At 33.1% G+C, this 16,463-nt stretch overlaps 1 protein-coding gene across 1 annotated transcript; it reads right to left on the reverse strand.

Annotated features, from left to right (window-relative positions):
- Positions 1–2: 2 nt before the first annotated feature.
- Positions 3–10,956, reverse strand: LOC145934131 (fatty-acid amide hydrolase 2-like). The gene is made up of 10 exons (XM_083034420.1): positions 10,668–10,956; positions 4,209–4,379; positions 3,712–3,931; positions 2,972–3,189; positions 2,210–2,321; positions 1,791–2,086; positions 1,610–1,711; positions 958–1,125; positions 688–870; positions 3–558 (listed from the first exon to the last, which is right to left on the reverse strand). The coding sequence occupies exons 2-10, from the start codon at positions 4,374–4,376 to the stop codon at positions 454–456; spliced, it is 1,572 nt and encodes a 523-aa protein (XP_082890546.1). The 5' UTR covers positions 4,377–4,379; positions 10,668–10,956; the 3' UTR covers positions 3–453.
- Positions 10,957–16,463: the final 5,507 nt, after the last annotated feature.

The following is a 16,463-nucleotide window of genomic DNA, read 5'->3' on the forward strand; positions in this document are numbered from 1 at the left end:
AATTATAGAAAGTGGCGCCTCTTATTGTTGAAGGTTGCACAATAGTAGTCTTTGACATAGCCGATGTTTTTACACCGCATCGCATTTATACGACTGCGAACATAGTTTAATTTCACAGTTTATTCAACAGATATAGAGATAGTGATTATACATTCGGAATGTAATTCTATCCACATAATGTTACGTTGTGTTACGTATATTAATTATATATCCAATAGTATTAAAAAAAAATATATATATATATTAACAAATCTTTAACAAGAGACAAAACATACCTTATTTGAATAATACGCAATACCAAGTTTTTTTTGTGAAAACAATTATCTATATAAGACTATAAAAATAGTTCGTCACGAGTTCCATTATTTGCGCGTCATTTTTCTATACGACACAAATATGAATGTAACATGTCATCTGTTATTTAAAAAATAAATCATTTGCAATAATAATTTGTTATTCGCTTATCGATATTGATGGTGGCACCCAACCACCAAAAGCAGTCTCCAGCTCCTTCGCAACCGCCAGACAGAGGCGATCCTGATAAGGCGCGGCTATCACCTGCAATTTTTTTATTTTTTTATAACTTTGCTCCATAAAACGCTCTATTCCAAATTGTTATTCGTACATCAACTTTCATATTATTGTTGAGAGAAAGAAAAAACCGACTGATTGAACTGATTGACTTACCTGAACACCGATAGGCAATCCCTCGTGGTTGAGTCCCATCGGTATATGTACCGCAGGAAAGCCAAAAGTATTGAAAATACAGCAGTAGGAATTATTTATTGTTTCGCATATGGTAAGTTCGGGAAAGATCGCTGGGCGCCGGAAAGTCGGGTAAATAAATATTCCATTCTCTCCCAATAGATCCTGCGCGAAAAAGATAAGGAGAGAGATGACGAGAACCGCGAATAGAGATGCTTATGATAATTGATGGTAAACTCTTGGGACACTAACCAGCAGCTTTTGCCGAATCACTGTTCCTTGTTTCGTATAATGCGATATATCCGATTCCGAGAATGGAAAACGCGTCTCGAAAAGCGCAACGTAGAAGGTTGCCAACTTCGTGTGTATCGACAAGCCGAATAGACTTTTCAAGAATTCGATAACTGAATTTTTCCTCAGCTGCGCAACAAAAAATAGCAAGAATGATACGAAAAAAGCTGAATTTTTTATTTGCATTTAAATAATATATAATTTAAGAGATATTTTCGGTATATGCGTTTATATTATTTCTCATCAGTAAAGAAAAAAAAATTTCGTAACATTTTATATCTATGCGTTGTAATTCTAACAACATTGCAGTAATATTGCGCAATACGACCGCGTAATGCTGTAATTTTATAATGAAATATCGTCTTGTATTTTTCCAGCGTTGCATGGAAAAGGCACGAACGTAACTTTCACGTGTCGACAAGACAGAGTTAGCCGATTAATGAAAATTTCCCGCCATGTCTCTATCAGAAGTGGAATTGTACTTTATGGGACAATCAACAATAAATATGAACCTAATATGCCGTTATAAACCCGAGTTATTTGGTACAACAATCTTTGTGCGTGTTTTAAAAGAAACTATTTGCTATGTGTGTGTGCGTATATACATAAATACCTTGGGATCGTTGGCATCTACCAATAAATTAGGTCTGTCCTTCATACTCAAAAGTGTAGACAATGCAATTTCAACTATTTCAGTCGGCCACTCTATTGGCAACTGTAATATGTAACGAGCAACTCTGTCAATATTACATCGTACGAAATAAATACGACGTATAAATAATCATCGTGAATACCTTCTCCGCGCGAATACCATATTGCGTAAAGTGCGTCACGGCTTTTTGAATGCAATCCTTTATTTCTGGCATTACCGATAAAATACCGAATGCCTCATCCATGCTGAATCGATAGTAAACCTTCAATTGCTGCAGATCCACCGGTACGTTTAGACGCAAATTACGATCGTTGGACGTCAGAACTCTCATAAGCAGCCCGAGGTCCTCCGCGTATCTGGTCATCGGACCGAAGGTCAGGAGTTTTTGATAAACTTTATCCTCGCAAAGTGGCATGTGTCCTGTTAACGAAATCATTTCTGTAAGGAGAAAAATGTACGATAAATTAATATATAAATTTCTTTAAGAAAAAACAAGATTAAATTAAAAATCAACAAGAGAAAATTACTATTGGAACATATATTTTTAAAAAATCAATTTACCTGCCGTAGGTTTGTGTCCAAAAACGCCGTTGAAAAGAGCCGGTATTCTTATAGAGCCAGCAATATCCGAACCGAGTCCGATCACGGAAGCGCCTGCCCCGAGCAATGCACCCTTAAAAGAAAATGTATAATACTTCAACACATATTTTTTCACTTTTTTATTTCCATTTTTTTTATATTCCCATTTTTTATTTTAATGTATGTGATTGTCCTATTATAAATTTTCGATCGCTTTTAGAACGGTACACTTTAAATCAGCTACAAAATAATAATATCATGTTGCGGTAAGTTTATCGTTGCGTGTTCTCTCTTCGCGTGGAAAGAAACTGTTCCGGGCGAAAGTAGTTAATAAGTATTAATTTATTTGCTTGCGTAAATATTTCGCGTAAATATCTCAAGTTGACGCATTCGAAAAGTAGTTTATCAACGATAGTATTTACGATTAAAAAAGAAATGTCAATATAATCCTGATCGGCTAGTTATACAGATAATAACATATTTGAATAATAGAGATCATTTTTTGCGCGCACGATTAGTCCTATTTTTATATACTAATAAATAAATAATTAAAAATATAATCCATGTGCGTTTATATTTTATTTTACTTTTACTGTAACTATTAAAGAACACGAGAACGCGCTTTTCGCGGAGAGAGAAGTATTATATAACTAATTTCCTTTAAAAAAAACTAGTTCTTGTATTTCAGTTACGCGATTATCTCATTATTAGTGCCGATGATTGAGATGATTAAAACTCGATTACTTCTCCGCCAGACGATCCGCCGGGCGTATATCTGGTGTCGTAAGGATTACGGGTACGACCGTACAGTAGATTCGAGCTTTCGAAGCTGGTGCACATTTCCGGGGTGTTCGTAACGCAGACCGGGATTGCTCCAGCGTTTCGGAGCAGCTTGATGATTTCTGCGTCGTAGGATGCCTTCATCCCTTCGTTGCCTAAAGAACAGCCTGTATGACTGCAACCTGCAATCAAAGGATTCATTTCTATTTACATCTTCCTTACATAAAATTCATGATATTTAAGATATCGATTACATTTAATAATTTAATTTTTAAAAAATGATAAAGAGAGATGATTTAATAGAGACTTCATAGAACACAGAAAGAATCTTTCCTGTAAATATTTAAATGCATTAATGTATGATATATTATTGAAAAATTTCTTTAAAATATGATCAAAAATTCTATCTGTAAATTTTCAATAGAAATAAAAAGAGAAAATAAATATTTTAGCTCTGCGTCTAACATTAAATATGTATTATATGTATATGTACATATACAATACATATATATATAATTTTATATTTATATTTATATTTTATATTTATTTTATTTTTATATTTATTTTATTTTATATTTATATTTTATATTTTATATAATATCTTTCTTTTTTATATTTTTTTTCTCGTCTCAACATTCTGTAATTTATAAAATACATACAAATGCAAATTATTATGGTATTATCACAAAAAATTAATTATATACCTTTAAGAGCGCAACATTCCTTGACTGTGAGCGGCACACCAAACAATGGCTTTTCCTTCTCTAATACTTCAATGTCCAATTTGCCGCTTGCTAATTGCTCGTCGTAGATTTTCGCCTCGTATATAGCATCGTCAAATCGATTGTCGACGACGGCGTTTAAGATAGGATTTACTTTTTTAATTTGCAGTATATATTCGTTCACCACATTGTAACACGTAATCTATATTTTTTACAAAAAAGTAATTGTCTATATTTGCATCAATTCTCTTTAATACTCATCTTTGTATCGATTATGTATTGACGAAATGTATATATAATAGATTATACTTAATCGCAATAAAATTTAATTATAGTAAAATGTTTATAATATAGCGTATAATTGGCCAAATGTATAATAAATGTGATTAAAAAATATATATATATATATAAAATATGTATATATGTATACATATTTATGTGTGTGTGTATATGTTTATGTGTAAATGTAATGCACTCACCTCTCTTTGTCTAATTTTTTTAGCAAGCGTAGTGGCGCTCAATGTGAATAAGGAATCTGTTATCGACGGTATTTTCTGCGGCTTCTTGCGAATAAATAACAAGACCCGATGCAGTATTGCAGAGATAATATATAGTATATTGAAGAATATGCGCACCTTTAACAACATTGTCTGTAAAATACACATTATATTATCTAATGCATTGCATATTGCATATTAAGAGAATGATTTAATCCGATCGATTGTATTTTTTCCGGTTTGTCGTGTGCGAGTATGTTGTCATAGAGAAGATAAATGTAGAATATGCAAAAGGTGACAGCCTACCAGATTTTTAATTAAAAATTTTAATCACTTATGTAATTACGAAATGATTATGACTTCAATACTTTGATATTAGAAAGTTCGGCTAGAAATATAATTTTCAGAATATATATATCTTATTATATTTTATTTTATAATTTAGTTTATCAAATTATATACAATAATACACATTACATTTTCTGTTCGTAATATTATCTTATAAAAATGAAAACTTAGAGTACTATAAATATTTGACAATATATGTATGTTAAAGTCAATGAAAATATAATATAGACTATAAAATCACAGTCATAAATTATACTGCAATTATACATATATACGAGAATTATGCGAGAATATCTCGAAGGAGATGACGCGCAGGAATATTAATTATGAAACGTGAAACGATGTACGTACATAGATTTATGCACTATTGCATAAACATAAGAGAATCATAGACTATATTATAGTACTAGTTCAAAAGAATGTAGATGATCGGTTACGAAAGAGACCGGTCACACGAATACGTTATTTGTCATTCGCGCGAAGGACTTGTCATAAAGTCACGGTTACGTTTATTCGCGAATCGATTTCGTATAACTAAATGTAAAAAAAATAACAAATTATTCTATATTAAAAATATATAAAACGTAAAACACATTTTCATTCTAACAATAATATAATTTTTTTAATATTTGAAAAAATTCTGTCTGTGTAACATGAGACAAAAACAGAAACATCGTTACATATGTTTGAAAATATATCAAAACAAGTTATTAACAAAAATATGACTATATCTTTTAGTAGTTGTATCTTAATTTTATGTGAAAATATAAAAGTATTTTTTTTTTTTTTATTTATGTCTCAATGTCACATATCTCATTGTCAATACATTTGAGCATGTGCTAATCACGTTACTGCATTCTTTAATTAACATTACGTAAGAGAAATTGTAAAATTATGGGCGCGTCAAAATCATGCGCAATGTTGACTATATTCTTAGGTGGTCTTATATATCTTCATCTTGAATTTCGCGTCACGATTCGCGAATAAACGTAACCGTGACTTTATGACAAGTCCTTCGCGCGAATGACAAATAACGTATTCGTGTGACCGATCCCTTTCGTAACCGATCACCTACATTCTTTTGAACTAGTACTATAATATAGTCTACGATTCTCTTATGTTTATGCAATAGTGCATAAATCTATGTACGTACATCGTACGATGTAATTATCGTCACGATTAATTATCGTCACGATAATTAATATTCCTGCGCGTTATCTCCTTCGAGATATTCTCGCATAATTCTCGTATATAATAATTCGTAATTGCAGTGTAATTTATGACTGTGATTTTAACTGGAGTATCGTAAAATCGATATAATGCAATTATAAGACGCATTTCATTTTTTCAACTACTCGTAAATAGAAGATCGGTGAGTCGCACGTGGTCATTTCAGAAAATCATCGTGGATGAACAAAAGGGATGCTTCGAAAGAGATCGTAACCGTAATTAACGCAAACAAAATTCGCCGAACTCGTAACTTTACACAAAAAGACTATTTCTTGTTCCTTTTTTTTAATACTCTATCGTATTTTATATTAAATTATTTGCATAAATAGGTCTCATATTTGTTTCAACCATAAAATCGATTTTGATTTAGACGAAATTGTAAAATGCAAGAACATCTCTCGCTGTTTTGCGTTTTGTTCTCTCGCGGGCACTTTTATTCTCGAAGAGGCCGCGATCCTTAAACGCGGGCTCTCAGTCAGTTTCGCTCTTTTTTGCATTTTTCGCCATTTTCCACAGAAGACGGCATAAATAAATACTCATGCAAACTAATCGGCGCGACCTGGGAATCGCCCTTTGGTCAGGCACGTTCGAGACATATTTCTACGACGTACTCTACGAAAATGCGTAGAGTTACGTCTAAATACATGTATACCGCGCACGTATCTTGAATAATTCAAATTTCGTTCACGCGCGCACGTGGGACGATGCGTGGTAGCGCTATAATATTTCTTCATCATCTCATCGTAAATAAGGAAAACGAATTTCGCTCATTCGGCTCGACGTCGATTATTACGACAACTCAGCTCTTTAAATAAACCGATTAAACCGTTTAAATTGATTATGCATCGAAATATGCAGTACTATGAACTCTTGTATAACACATCACGATAAAAAGTGCATGTTTTTATTTCTAAAGTTCAAAGTCTTCGAGGTAAAAAATCTGTCGACTGTATTCGAGATCACAAATACGATTACTTCGAGTTGATTTTTCTTCAACTTATAGATCAAATTTTTTTATTAAGTTACTGTGAAAATAAGGAAAATGAGAAAAATTATTCATTCATTATATATGAATGATAATTACAATCATATAAAATATACTTCCTATTTCTAAATAAAGCATTTGAGTTTTGCCGCATTTCATTACTGAAAAAAGAAGAGAAAAAAATTACTTAATCATAAATCTTAAAAACGTCGCTATTCGAAAAATAAAAAATGTTAATTAATGTTTTCGACATAACGATTTCGAAAATAGTGATTCAATTCTTAAGAAAATATTTTTACCCGCTGAAGAAGCACAAGTGGCTCGTAAATCGCTCGTTCACACAGTTTCTAAATGTTTCGCTTTTGATAAATTATGCCGGAGAATGAGTAATAACATGACAAAGCTAATTCTAACGAAGATACGTATCATAATAAATCAATCATAATATTAATAGTCGACATAAACAAATGTATAATCGAAGCAGTTGCGAGCAAGATAACATGTCTTACAAGATTAACGTCATCGAGACCATTATAATCCAAAACAAATTTTGTTTACGCAGCGTAAAATATACATCGTTTTCATAACTTGTTTGCGCATAAATTTGATCGACTTAATGATATTGGCGTTTTCAATAACGCATTGTGATCATTTCCAGAAAATAAGTTTTCTTATTGAATATGAAATATGTTCTGAAAGTTTTCCTGAAGAAGTGTCTAAACCATTTTTTAACGCCGGTAAAGATTCGATTCAATCTCGATTTAATGTTTCGAGGATTAACTCTCTCTCTCTCTCTCTCTCTCTCTCTCTCTCTCTCTCTCTCTCTCTCTCTCTCTCTCTCTCTCTCTCTCTCTCTCTCTCTCTCTCTCTCTCTCTCTCTCTCTCTCTCTCTCTCTCTCTCTCTCTCTCTCTCTCTCTCTCCCCCCCCTTCCCTCTTTCTTTTTCTCTATGACTTTGAAAATTTTGTTTCTCAAAGTGTTATTACTTATCGCCTTCTCTCGCTTTCAATTTTTCATTTTTTATTATCGCTGATAATATTAATAATTTTTTCGAAAGTATTTTTAAAACAAATTATGAGGAACTATATATATTTCACTTAGGAGCTTTAAGTACTTTCCAAATTTCACTTTTTATTTTCATAATTATTTTTATAATTTTGATTCCTATGATTATTATTCAATAATTATTTATCACTCTCTAATAAAAAGTATATATTTATATACATGATTATATTTATACATATTAATATGGCCTTTATTTATACATATTTATTATATATGACTTATTTCCGAGTATATATGGGTGATTCTACAAAAATAGGAATTATTTGACATTATTTTTGTCCACATTTTTTTTTATATATTTAATGGATTATAGCCAGTCAATAAAATATGTATTTAAGATTTTATGAGCATTTTTTCAAAACATAGTCAGGAGGCTGGAATGATTTCCAAGGAACTAACAATAAGATTTAAATAAAAAAATTAACGAATAAGTATTTAAAACTTTATATTGAAACTAAAAACTGGTATCATTTTTACAAAAAAAAAAATCTACAGTTGCAATTACAAAATTTCTTTCATAGGAGAATATTGAATAAGTAAGTAAAATAATAAAATAACTACCAATAACTTTCAAAAAACAATGCAAAACGCTCTTTAAATACAAAGATACATTCATTTTAATATACATTTATCAATCCCACGGTTAGTGCTTAGTCTCCTATCATATTGTTTCCAAGAAACTGAGAATAGGGACTGAAAACCAGGGGACTGAGAATTAGTGGACTGAGAATTTTGAGATTTATAAATTAAAAATATCTCGTTTGAATTATATAGAGGTTTAAATAATTGAGGAAAACTTAAAAGTTAAGCTTATACATAATTTACATTAAATAAAAATTAATAAAAACAATAAACTTTTAACATAACACTTATTACCAGGGGACTGAGAAGTTGACTGACCCAACACGTATTCATCATAACAAAGTACGTTAACTTTACTTAAAACTCATTCATTCGGTACAAATAGCTATTTCGCTGAGACCATATATGACTTTACAATGCAAATAATTTTAATGTCAGGGGACTGAGAATTAAATCTTGGGACAAAGTTTAATAACGTTGTTTATCAATAAAATAAAATTAAATAATATAAATAATACAGTTGTTGATATCAGTGACTAATGTAAATTAGTTATCACACATAAAAATTTTATATAATTCTAAAATTATTGTGACTATGTATTATAATTTGAATTCTCGGTTTGTGTGTGTGTGTGTGTGTGTGTGTGTGGTGAGTGAGACACACCAGAGGGAACTGAGAATTTCTTATTTATAAGTTTTGAAAATAAAAACATTACTTTATCTCTTTTTTATTATATGTCTATATGTATTCAAGTATTATCTTCATTTTAATTCAAAATAAAATCCAATTTAATGTTAATTAAAGTATAAAAATACAGGAACCGCAAAAAACTCCTATTTTTGTAGAATCACCCATATAAGACGCACAATGTAAGGTACGGTCACGTTAACTACTAATTATAAATATAGAATTCGCGCACGTGGAAATGTAATTATTCAAATATGTGCACTCTAGATATCTAGATAGATATCATTTATGTACATCTAGAATTACATCTAGAATTTTCACAGTGTAGTAAATATTAATTCTACCTATTTCGTTTTTTATATTTTGTCATATACATGCTACAATTATTATAAATTAAAACTTGACTTTATATAGTGTTTGTATATCTGACACCAAAATTTTACCTTGAAATCTCTGATTCTATCTCGATACTATTCTAGACAAAAAATGTGACATACGTGGTTGTGAAATATCATACTTTATACACACAGTGAATTATGACAAAGAGTATTTTTGTATATTTATGTATAAGAATAAATGAGAATACGTTCTGTTGTAGATTCGGATTATTCGAAATATTAGTAAATATTTTTATCGCGTCCGGAAATGTAACGATATGTTTCGATCAACGCTTGTTTCATCCAATATAAGATGATGTATATATACACTAGCGGATCCTGACGTCGATAATGGGGGGGGGGGGGGTTGTAAAATTATTTTATTTAATATTTTTGGTTTCATGATTAGCTTTTATTCCAGGATCAACGACGTCGATAGCTCTTTAATGTTTGTTTTTCTTTACTTATATTTTTTAAACAAATTCAGCAAAACTGTTTTTTTTTTATTTCCAAGGGGGGGGAGGTTTAACCTCCCTATATATATATATATATAATTAAAAGAGAGAAAGAGATATATATTATTCAGAATTATGATTACCCATTTTTGTTTACTCGAGGAATGTATTATGCTAACTTTAAAATTATAATTATATTTTTTTTACGTTATAAGAACAATGCAAAAAAATGGAATAAAAACTGTAGTCTTCTTCATTTTAACATACTTAAATGTCATTTCAATGTCATTTGATATATATCGCATTAATCATGTATAATTCCAAATGCAAAGTAGTACACATATAATTATATATAATTATATATAACTTGATACACATTATAGCCGTTCGCCTGGATGTGTCAAAATATTATGATATTATTAAAACCAGAACAAAATAAGGATAATATCGTTGCGTTCAATTTTTTCATCTATTGACAAAGATAAATTCAAGATATAGAAACGATCACGTTAACTTTCATCGCTGACTCGAGTAAATCTTTCTCCATATCTTTCTATAAAATAAGTAGAATGTTTTTCACTATTTTACTTTAATTACTGATGAGTATAATCTTTTTAATATTCTATTTTAATCACTATTACAATAAGAAGCGCCACTCTATTACATTATTTAAATAACTACTTTAGAAACAGACCAGTTATTTCTTACATACCGTTAAACAGCGATATATAATTCAATCTTGGGTTGTACAACAGCCTTATTAACACTAAGCTTTATCCCTTCAAAGACGGACACTAATCCTGGAATGTCGGCCACTCCGATAGAAGTGCCGCTAAAAACGTTGCTCAAATAAACGTTTTCTAACGTTTTGCCACGTATCTCTTATTTTTCTTTACGACGACCTCGGCGATGACCCTAATGCCCTTAAGGGACCAATGCTATCTCGAATTGTCGAAACACACCGAAATCCAACCATGGGCGCGCGGCAAAGCGGACTAAATGCGGTGATCCACCGACTTGCTGTTTTAACAAATGTTATTTATGATGGTGGGAGAGTAGTTCGGTAATGCCGCACGCGCTGCTTGCGATGATCGCGTGCTGAAAAACGACCGACTTTTCCGAAGGAAAAAAAAACACATCTGATCAATGACCGACTGATCATCAAGAGTATTCATGGTCTAACAATATAAGCCAAGACAGAAGTGTTTGTTATCGTTGACGGTTGCACAATCGTATAGGATCTTTTTCACGCTGCTGATATTTTTACAACGTGTCACGTTTGTTCAATTGCAATCCTGAGACCACATTTTTTCAATAGATATACTACGTATATCAAAGTCTATTGTATGAAGTATATATGTATATTGCGCTTCTTGAAATTAAATATAAATTAAATTAAATTAGATAATTGAATTTTTGAAATAGATTTTTTCATTCAAAGTCAAGGATATTATGTACAAAAAATATAACGTTGTGTGATTAAAACACTTGTAGAAATTAATTTTAATATAAATTTAATTAAAGAAAAAGCTAATAATGTTAATTTCAATATTAGTTTTCTATTAAACTGTGTATCTACAGAAAAATTTATTTTAAATTAAAATCGGGAATATTTTCCATTAAATATCAATTTAAATAAATAACAATATTATTAAATATCAATTATAATTTATTAAATATCGCTGTAAATTTCCTCAATAAATTTTGACTAAATTAAAATTTGAGGACATTTATTTTAGTATTACTATAAATTCTATATACTATAAATTCTACCAATAGATCCCGATGACAGTACAGTATAGTATCATTACTTTTAGTATACAGGATAGAATATTATGTAAATGCAATACCATAGCAATGCAATATCTGACAAAAATTTTATCATGTTTGAATACAATAGTTAATCATACACTTGTCTCGGCTTTATTTTGCGTCATTTTTTATTCTCTGATTTTTTTCTTAATAAAAATTTGTTTATTTTTACATTTTTGCTAGCTCAATGGGTTGCAGAAAACATAAAAAGATTAAATTTTTATTTTATAAACATTTTATGAACACAAATTTTTCTTATTACATTATGTGATAAGAAACTCACATCAATGGAGCGAAGGCATAAACTTTTCTTAATCGTTTCTGCGTAAAATCGTTTATCATTTATATTTATTCCAATATGTTCATTCCACTAACAGGATTAACAAATTATAGAAAATAAAAAATAGAATAATAAGTTGATATAGATAAAATTTAAATTTTATGTTTAAAAATTTTTATGTTATAAAGATATTTTATAGAATACTCATTTTAAGTTAAAAAATATCGTGATAAAAAATTTGTATCATCAAAAAGAGAAAGAGAGAGAGAGAAAGAGAAAGAGAAAGAGAGAGATTTTTATCTATTTTCTTATCCGTGTTTACGAAAAATGCACAAAAAGATGATAATTGCAAACAAATATTATTTCTCTACAAATTATTAGAATATTAATATAATTAAATTATTAATTTTAAAGAAGATAAATTCCTCTTTAAACTAAAAATAATTGCAGATAAAATATCAATATTAATAATCAATAACTCAGGTAGCACATGTGCAAGGGATTTAAATATCATTATTATATACGCGTTTATGAAACCAACATGTGCTACTTGAAAACTTTTTATATAACAAGATATATAAAAATATAAAATATATATAATATATAAAATCGCGATGCTCCTACAATAATGCAACAAATTAAATCTTGCTGCAAGTTTCGCGGTCGTCATATAGTGTAACCACGACATTATTTCAAATGACTTTTACAAAAAAACAGATACAAAACAGAAGAAAAAGATATAAATATCTAAAAAAAATAGTACATCTAATTTTCTTTTTCTCGTTTATCTCTATCACACACGGTCGAACCTTTCGATATTTTTATTAATTGGTATAATCGCTGGGGCTAGCCATCGCAACCGAATAATTGGCAAGGGCGCCACGGGGGGATAATGACGGTGTTGCCGAACGACGCGTCGATTGGCCGATCCGGGTTCGCCGAGTGGCCGCGAGAGAGCGCTCGCGCGCACGCCTCGCACTCGCGCGAGAACCAGCGACCGATGGCGACCGACGAGAGACGGTGGACGGTGGTGCCTGCGAAAAGTTACGTTTGGCCGTCCTTAAAGCGCCGTGTTTAGAGCCGCGTGTGTTCCGTTTCCGCGTGCTTTCCGTCCTCCCCGAGACGCGCGCGTTCGCGAGGTTTCGCATCGCCTCGTGTCGTTTTAAGGCAACAACGACTACGACGTTTCGCGTCGGTGAATGCGTGCCGCGATTCCATCGTGTACGACGTGTCTGTTGTGTGTGTGTTGTGCTTATGACGACGAAGATGTGGTGATAGTGGTGTGCGCGCCTTGTCGAAGAAGTGCCGACCAGTTCACGGTGGATCATCCGTCTGTACCGAGCGAGGGAGAGAGAGAGGGATACACATATATAAGGTAAATACTAGAGTGTAAGCAAGAGAGAAAGAGCGAATGAGTATGCGCACGAGAGAGAAAGAGAGGGAGGGTGAGAAAGGACGGGAAGAGAGAAAAGTCGTCATGTGTCCGCGTTGCAGCTTACGACGAGCCGCGCCGAGTTGACACTTTCATGAGAGCATGGACCCGCGGTTGCGTCGTCGTCGTCGTTGTCAGTAAACATCGAGGACCGAATATACAGAGTGAGTCATTGGCTCCTTTGCTCTCGTTCACATTCGTTCGTTTTTCTTCCATTCATTCGTCTCTATTCCCTCCCGCCTCGTTCGCGTCTTTTCGTGTCCGAGCTGTGACCCGTATTTTTCGCAAAACACAAACCGATACCTGATCTCGAATAACAAAGAAGCAGACAGAACTGTGTTGTTTTCGATTCCTCGAAAGAGAGGAGCAAATCTTCTTAAGATAGTCTTGGTATGCCGGGTCCAGCATTGATTCCGGTGAGTTTGGTTTTGGAAAGTTTTGAAAGAGTCAATGACATTTTACGTCTGAGCATTTATAAACGTACGGGATATTTCTACATCTGTATTTCTACAGCTTCTTCAGAATCGGAATTCTTTTTTCGATATTTCTCTAACTGAATTTAAATTTCCAAATGTTTACACATCCGTCTCCTCCCTCCGTCCTATTATCGCCACCTCTCTCTCGTCTTTCTTACTTTTGTCGATTTCGTATCGCGGCATCCTCGTCCTCGTTAGTCTCGCATCTCTCGCCTCGATTCTCGTTTCCTCAGATTTTAGAAGTTGATTACGAGCGAAAAACCGTAGTCGAGATCATCACCGAAATGACCAGGTCGGGGCGATATATATACGCGTTTTTTGTTTTTCATTCCGCGATAGAGAGATTCAACGACCGCATTCAGAAATCCCCGTTTTCTCGCTGCCTCCAACACACAGGCGTGTGTATACAATGAACACGCACACACGCACGTGTGCCCGCACACACGCCGGACGCAGCCGTGCGTTTTCTCGAGCCGTGCTGCTTTTCTGCGGTCGGTGTTTTCGTTTCGACTGGTCGCGACTCTGGTGCTTTTTCTTTTTCGGCCCCTGCGCATCTCCCTCGTCGCCACTGTTGATGCTCTTCGTGTTCGTGTATATACCGGGTGTCCTTTCGGTTCGGCGAGGGGAGGGGGGATAAGCCAAACTTGGACAAGTTGAGAATTCTTTGAATTTATTTAATTGCACGATGCGCGAGATTAAAATCGCAGAGACGAAGAAATTAATATATAGTATCTTATTTCTTGCGTCTTGTTTTTTTTTATATTTTTAATATTTTTTGATCAATTTATGTACAGTCGAATATTTCTCGACAAGTCGAGGCACCATTAATTTTCGAGTTTTCAGCGATGATTTTTTTCTTTTGCAAAATAAACCTCGATGAGGCACAAATGGATAAAAGTAGGTTCTTCGGTGAATTTTAAACAGAATTGATTTTTTAAGAGATATTACACAGGTTTTACAAAAATGTAAAAATTATATACTAAATTAATGTACTAAAAATTGAAAGAAACTGTAATAAATCATCGGAGAAAAATCGGCTGTAAATTCGACTCAAGAAACCTATTTAAAAAAAAATATGTAAATAAGGAACACTGCATATATTTAACACTCCGACAAAAACCATTCATTTCTAGTCGTGTTCCGACCTACACCAAGTATCAGCCTCTCGCTTATGTTTATGCAAATTTTCGCGGCAAACTTTCGCGTCGAGAGAGAAGACACTCGAATCGGACGATAACCGCTTCGCGTTTTCCGAAAGCCCAGAGAGAAAGAAAAAGAGAGATAGACAGAGAGACTTTCTGACGTTTATACGGCAAAAGGTACGACGTCGCGCTGCGACAAGGGCATAAGGCAAGGATAATGATATTACTGCTTAAAGAGACGGCTTAACCTAACCTAACCCTAACCGTTAGTTTATTGGCGTAAAGGAGTCGCGGAGCGTGTCTACATCAAAGCGGCCGCTTCCGAGCTCCACTTTGCCACGCCGCCCGCTTCTGTCTTTCTCTCTCTCTCTCTCTCTCTCAACCCCTCTGTCACTCTCCCCCACCACACTTCACTTCCCCTTTCCCTCCCTTCCCGCTGCCCTGTCGCCGTCTCGACGCCGCCACCGACGCTCTATTCGCTTCACCGAACTACGATGTACGACACCCCGCGGCTCTGTGTCTCTCTGTAGCTGTGTCGCCTATTAACACCTATTAACATCTGAAACGGGACAGGCACCGCCGTGTCGGTGCGACATAGAGAGAGATGCGGATCTTCTCGCCGGCGATAATCTCTCGCGATCCTCTCTTCGATAATGTAGTTATCGTCGAAAGACGGCAGACTTCCGGGATGAAAATATGTCCGAACGAGATGCGAGATGTAGTGGGATAAATAGAAACGGTTAAATGAACGGTAAATAATGAACTGAAAATTGTTGTCTATTAACTCCGGAATATATAGACATTTATGTAATATACATATATTATATACGTTATATATAAAGTTTTCGTATATAGCAAATATATATGCAGTAATGCATTGCGTTGACTCTTGCATTCAACTCGAAGGTTATCGGGTCATTAGATGCTCATTACGTTCTCTGTTACATATATCGTCATAGCTAAATTAGAAACTAGTAATCACGGTTTCATAATCTTTGGTTTCATTTCAAGTAATAAATATCTTCAATGGATTTATTTATATCTCATGTATATATAAAACTTATTTTTCACTTTATATATTATTCAGAATGAATTGAACAACTACTAGCTTCGTTATATTAAAAATTAAATTGCTACCTTTTCAATTATAAATTGAAAATGAAAATAAAAGGAAAAAATGAAGTTTTTCTCGCGAATTTATCCATTAAGTGAAATAATTAATCAATCAAACATGGAAATTTTTTAAGATTGAAAATTTCTGTCTCTTCAGGAATTCTATAACTTTTATAAATATATATCGCGACAATTATTATTTCTCTTTTCTCTTTTTATTTACCGCTGCGGCCGGAATTGCGGTCGGTAATGG

Source organism: Prenolepis imparis, unplaced genomic scaffold, assembly GCF_030444845.1.
Source record: "Prenolepis imparis isolate NDT839.2.m4 unplaced genomic scaffold, iyPreImpa1.0 SCAF_3, whole genome shotgun sequence".
Classification (NCBI taxonomy): domain Eukaryota; kingdom Metazoa; phylum Arthropoda; class Insecta; order Hymenoptera; family Formicidae; genus Prenolepis; species Prenolepis imparis.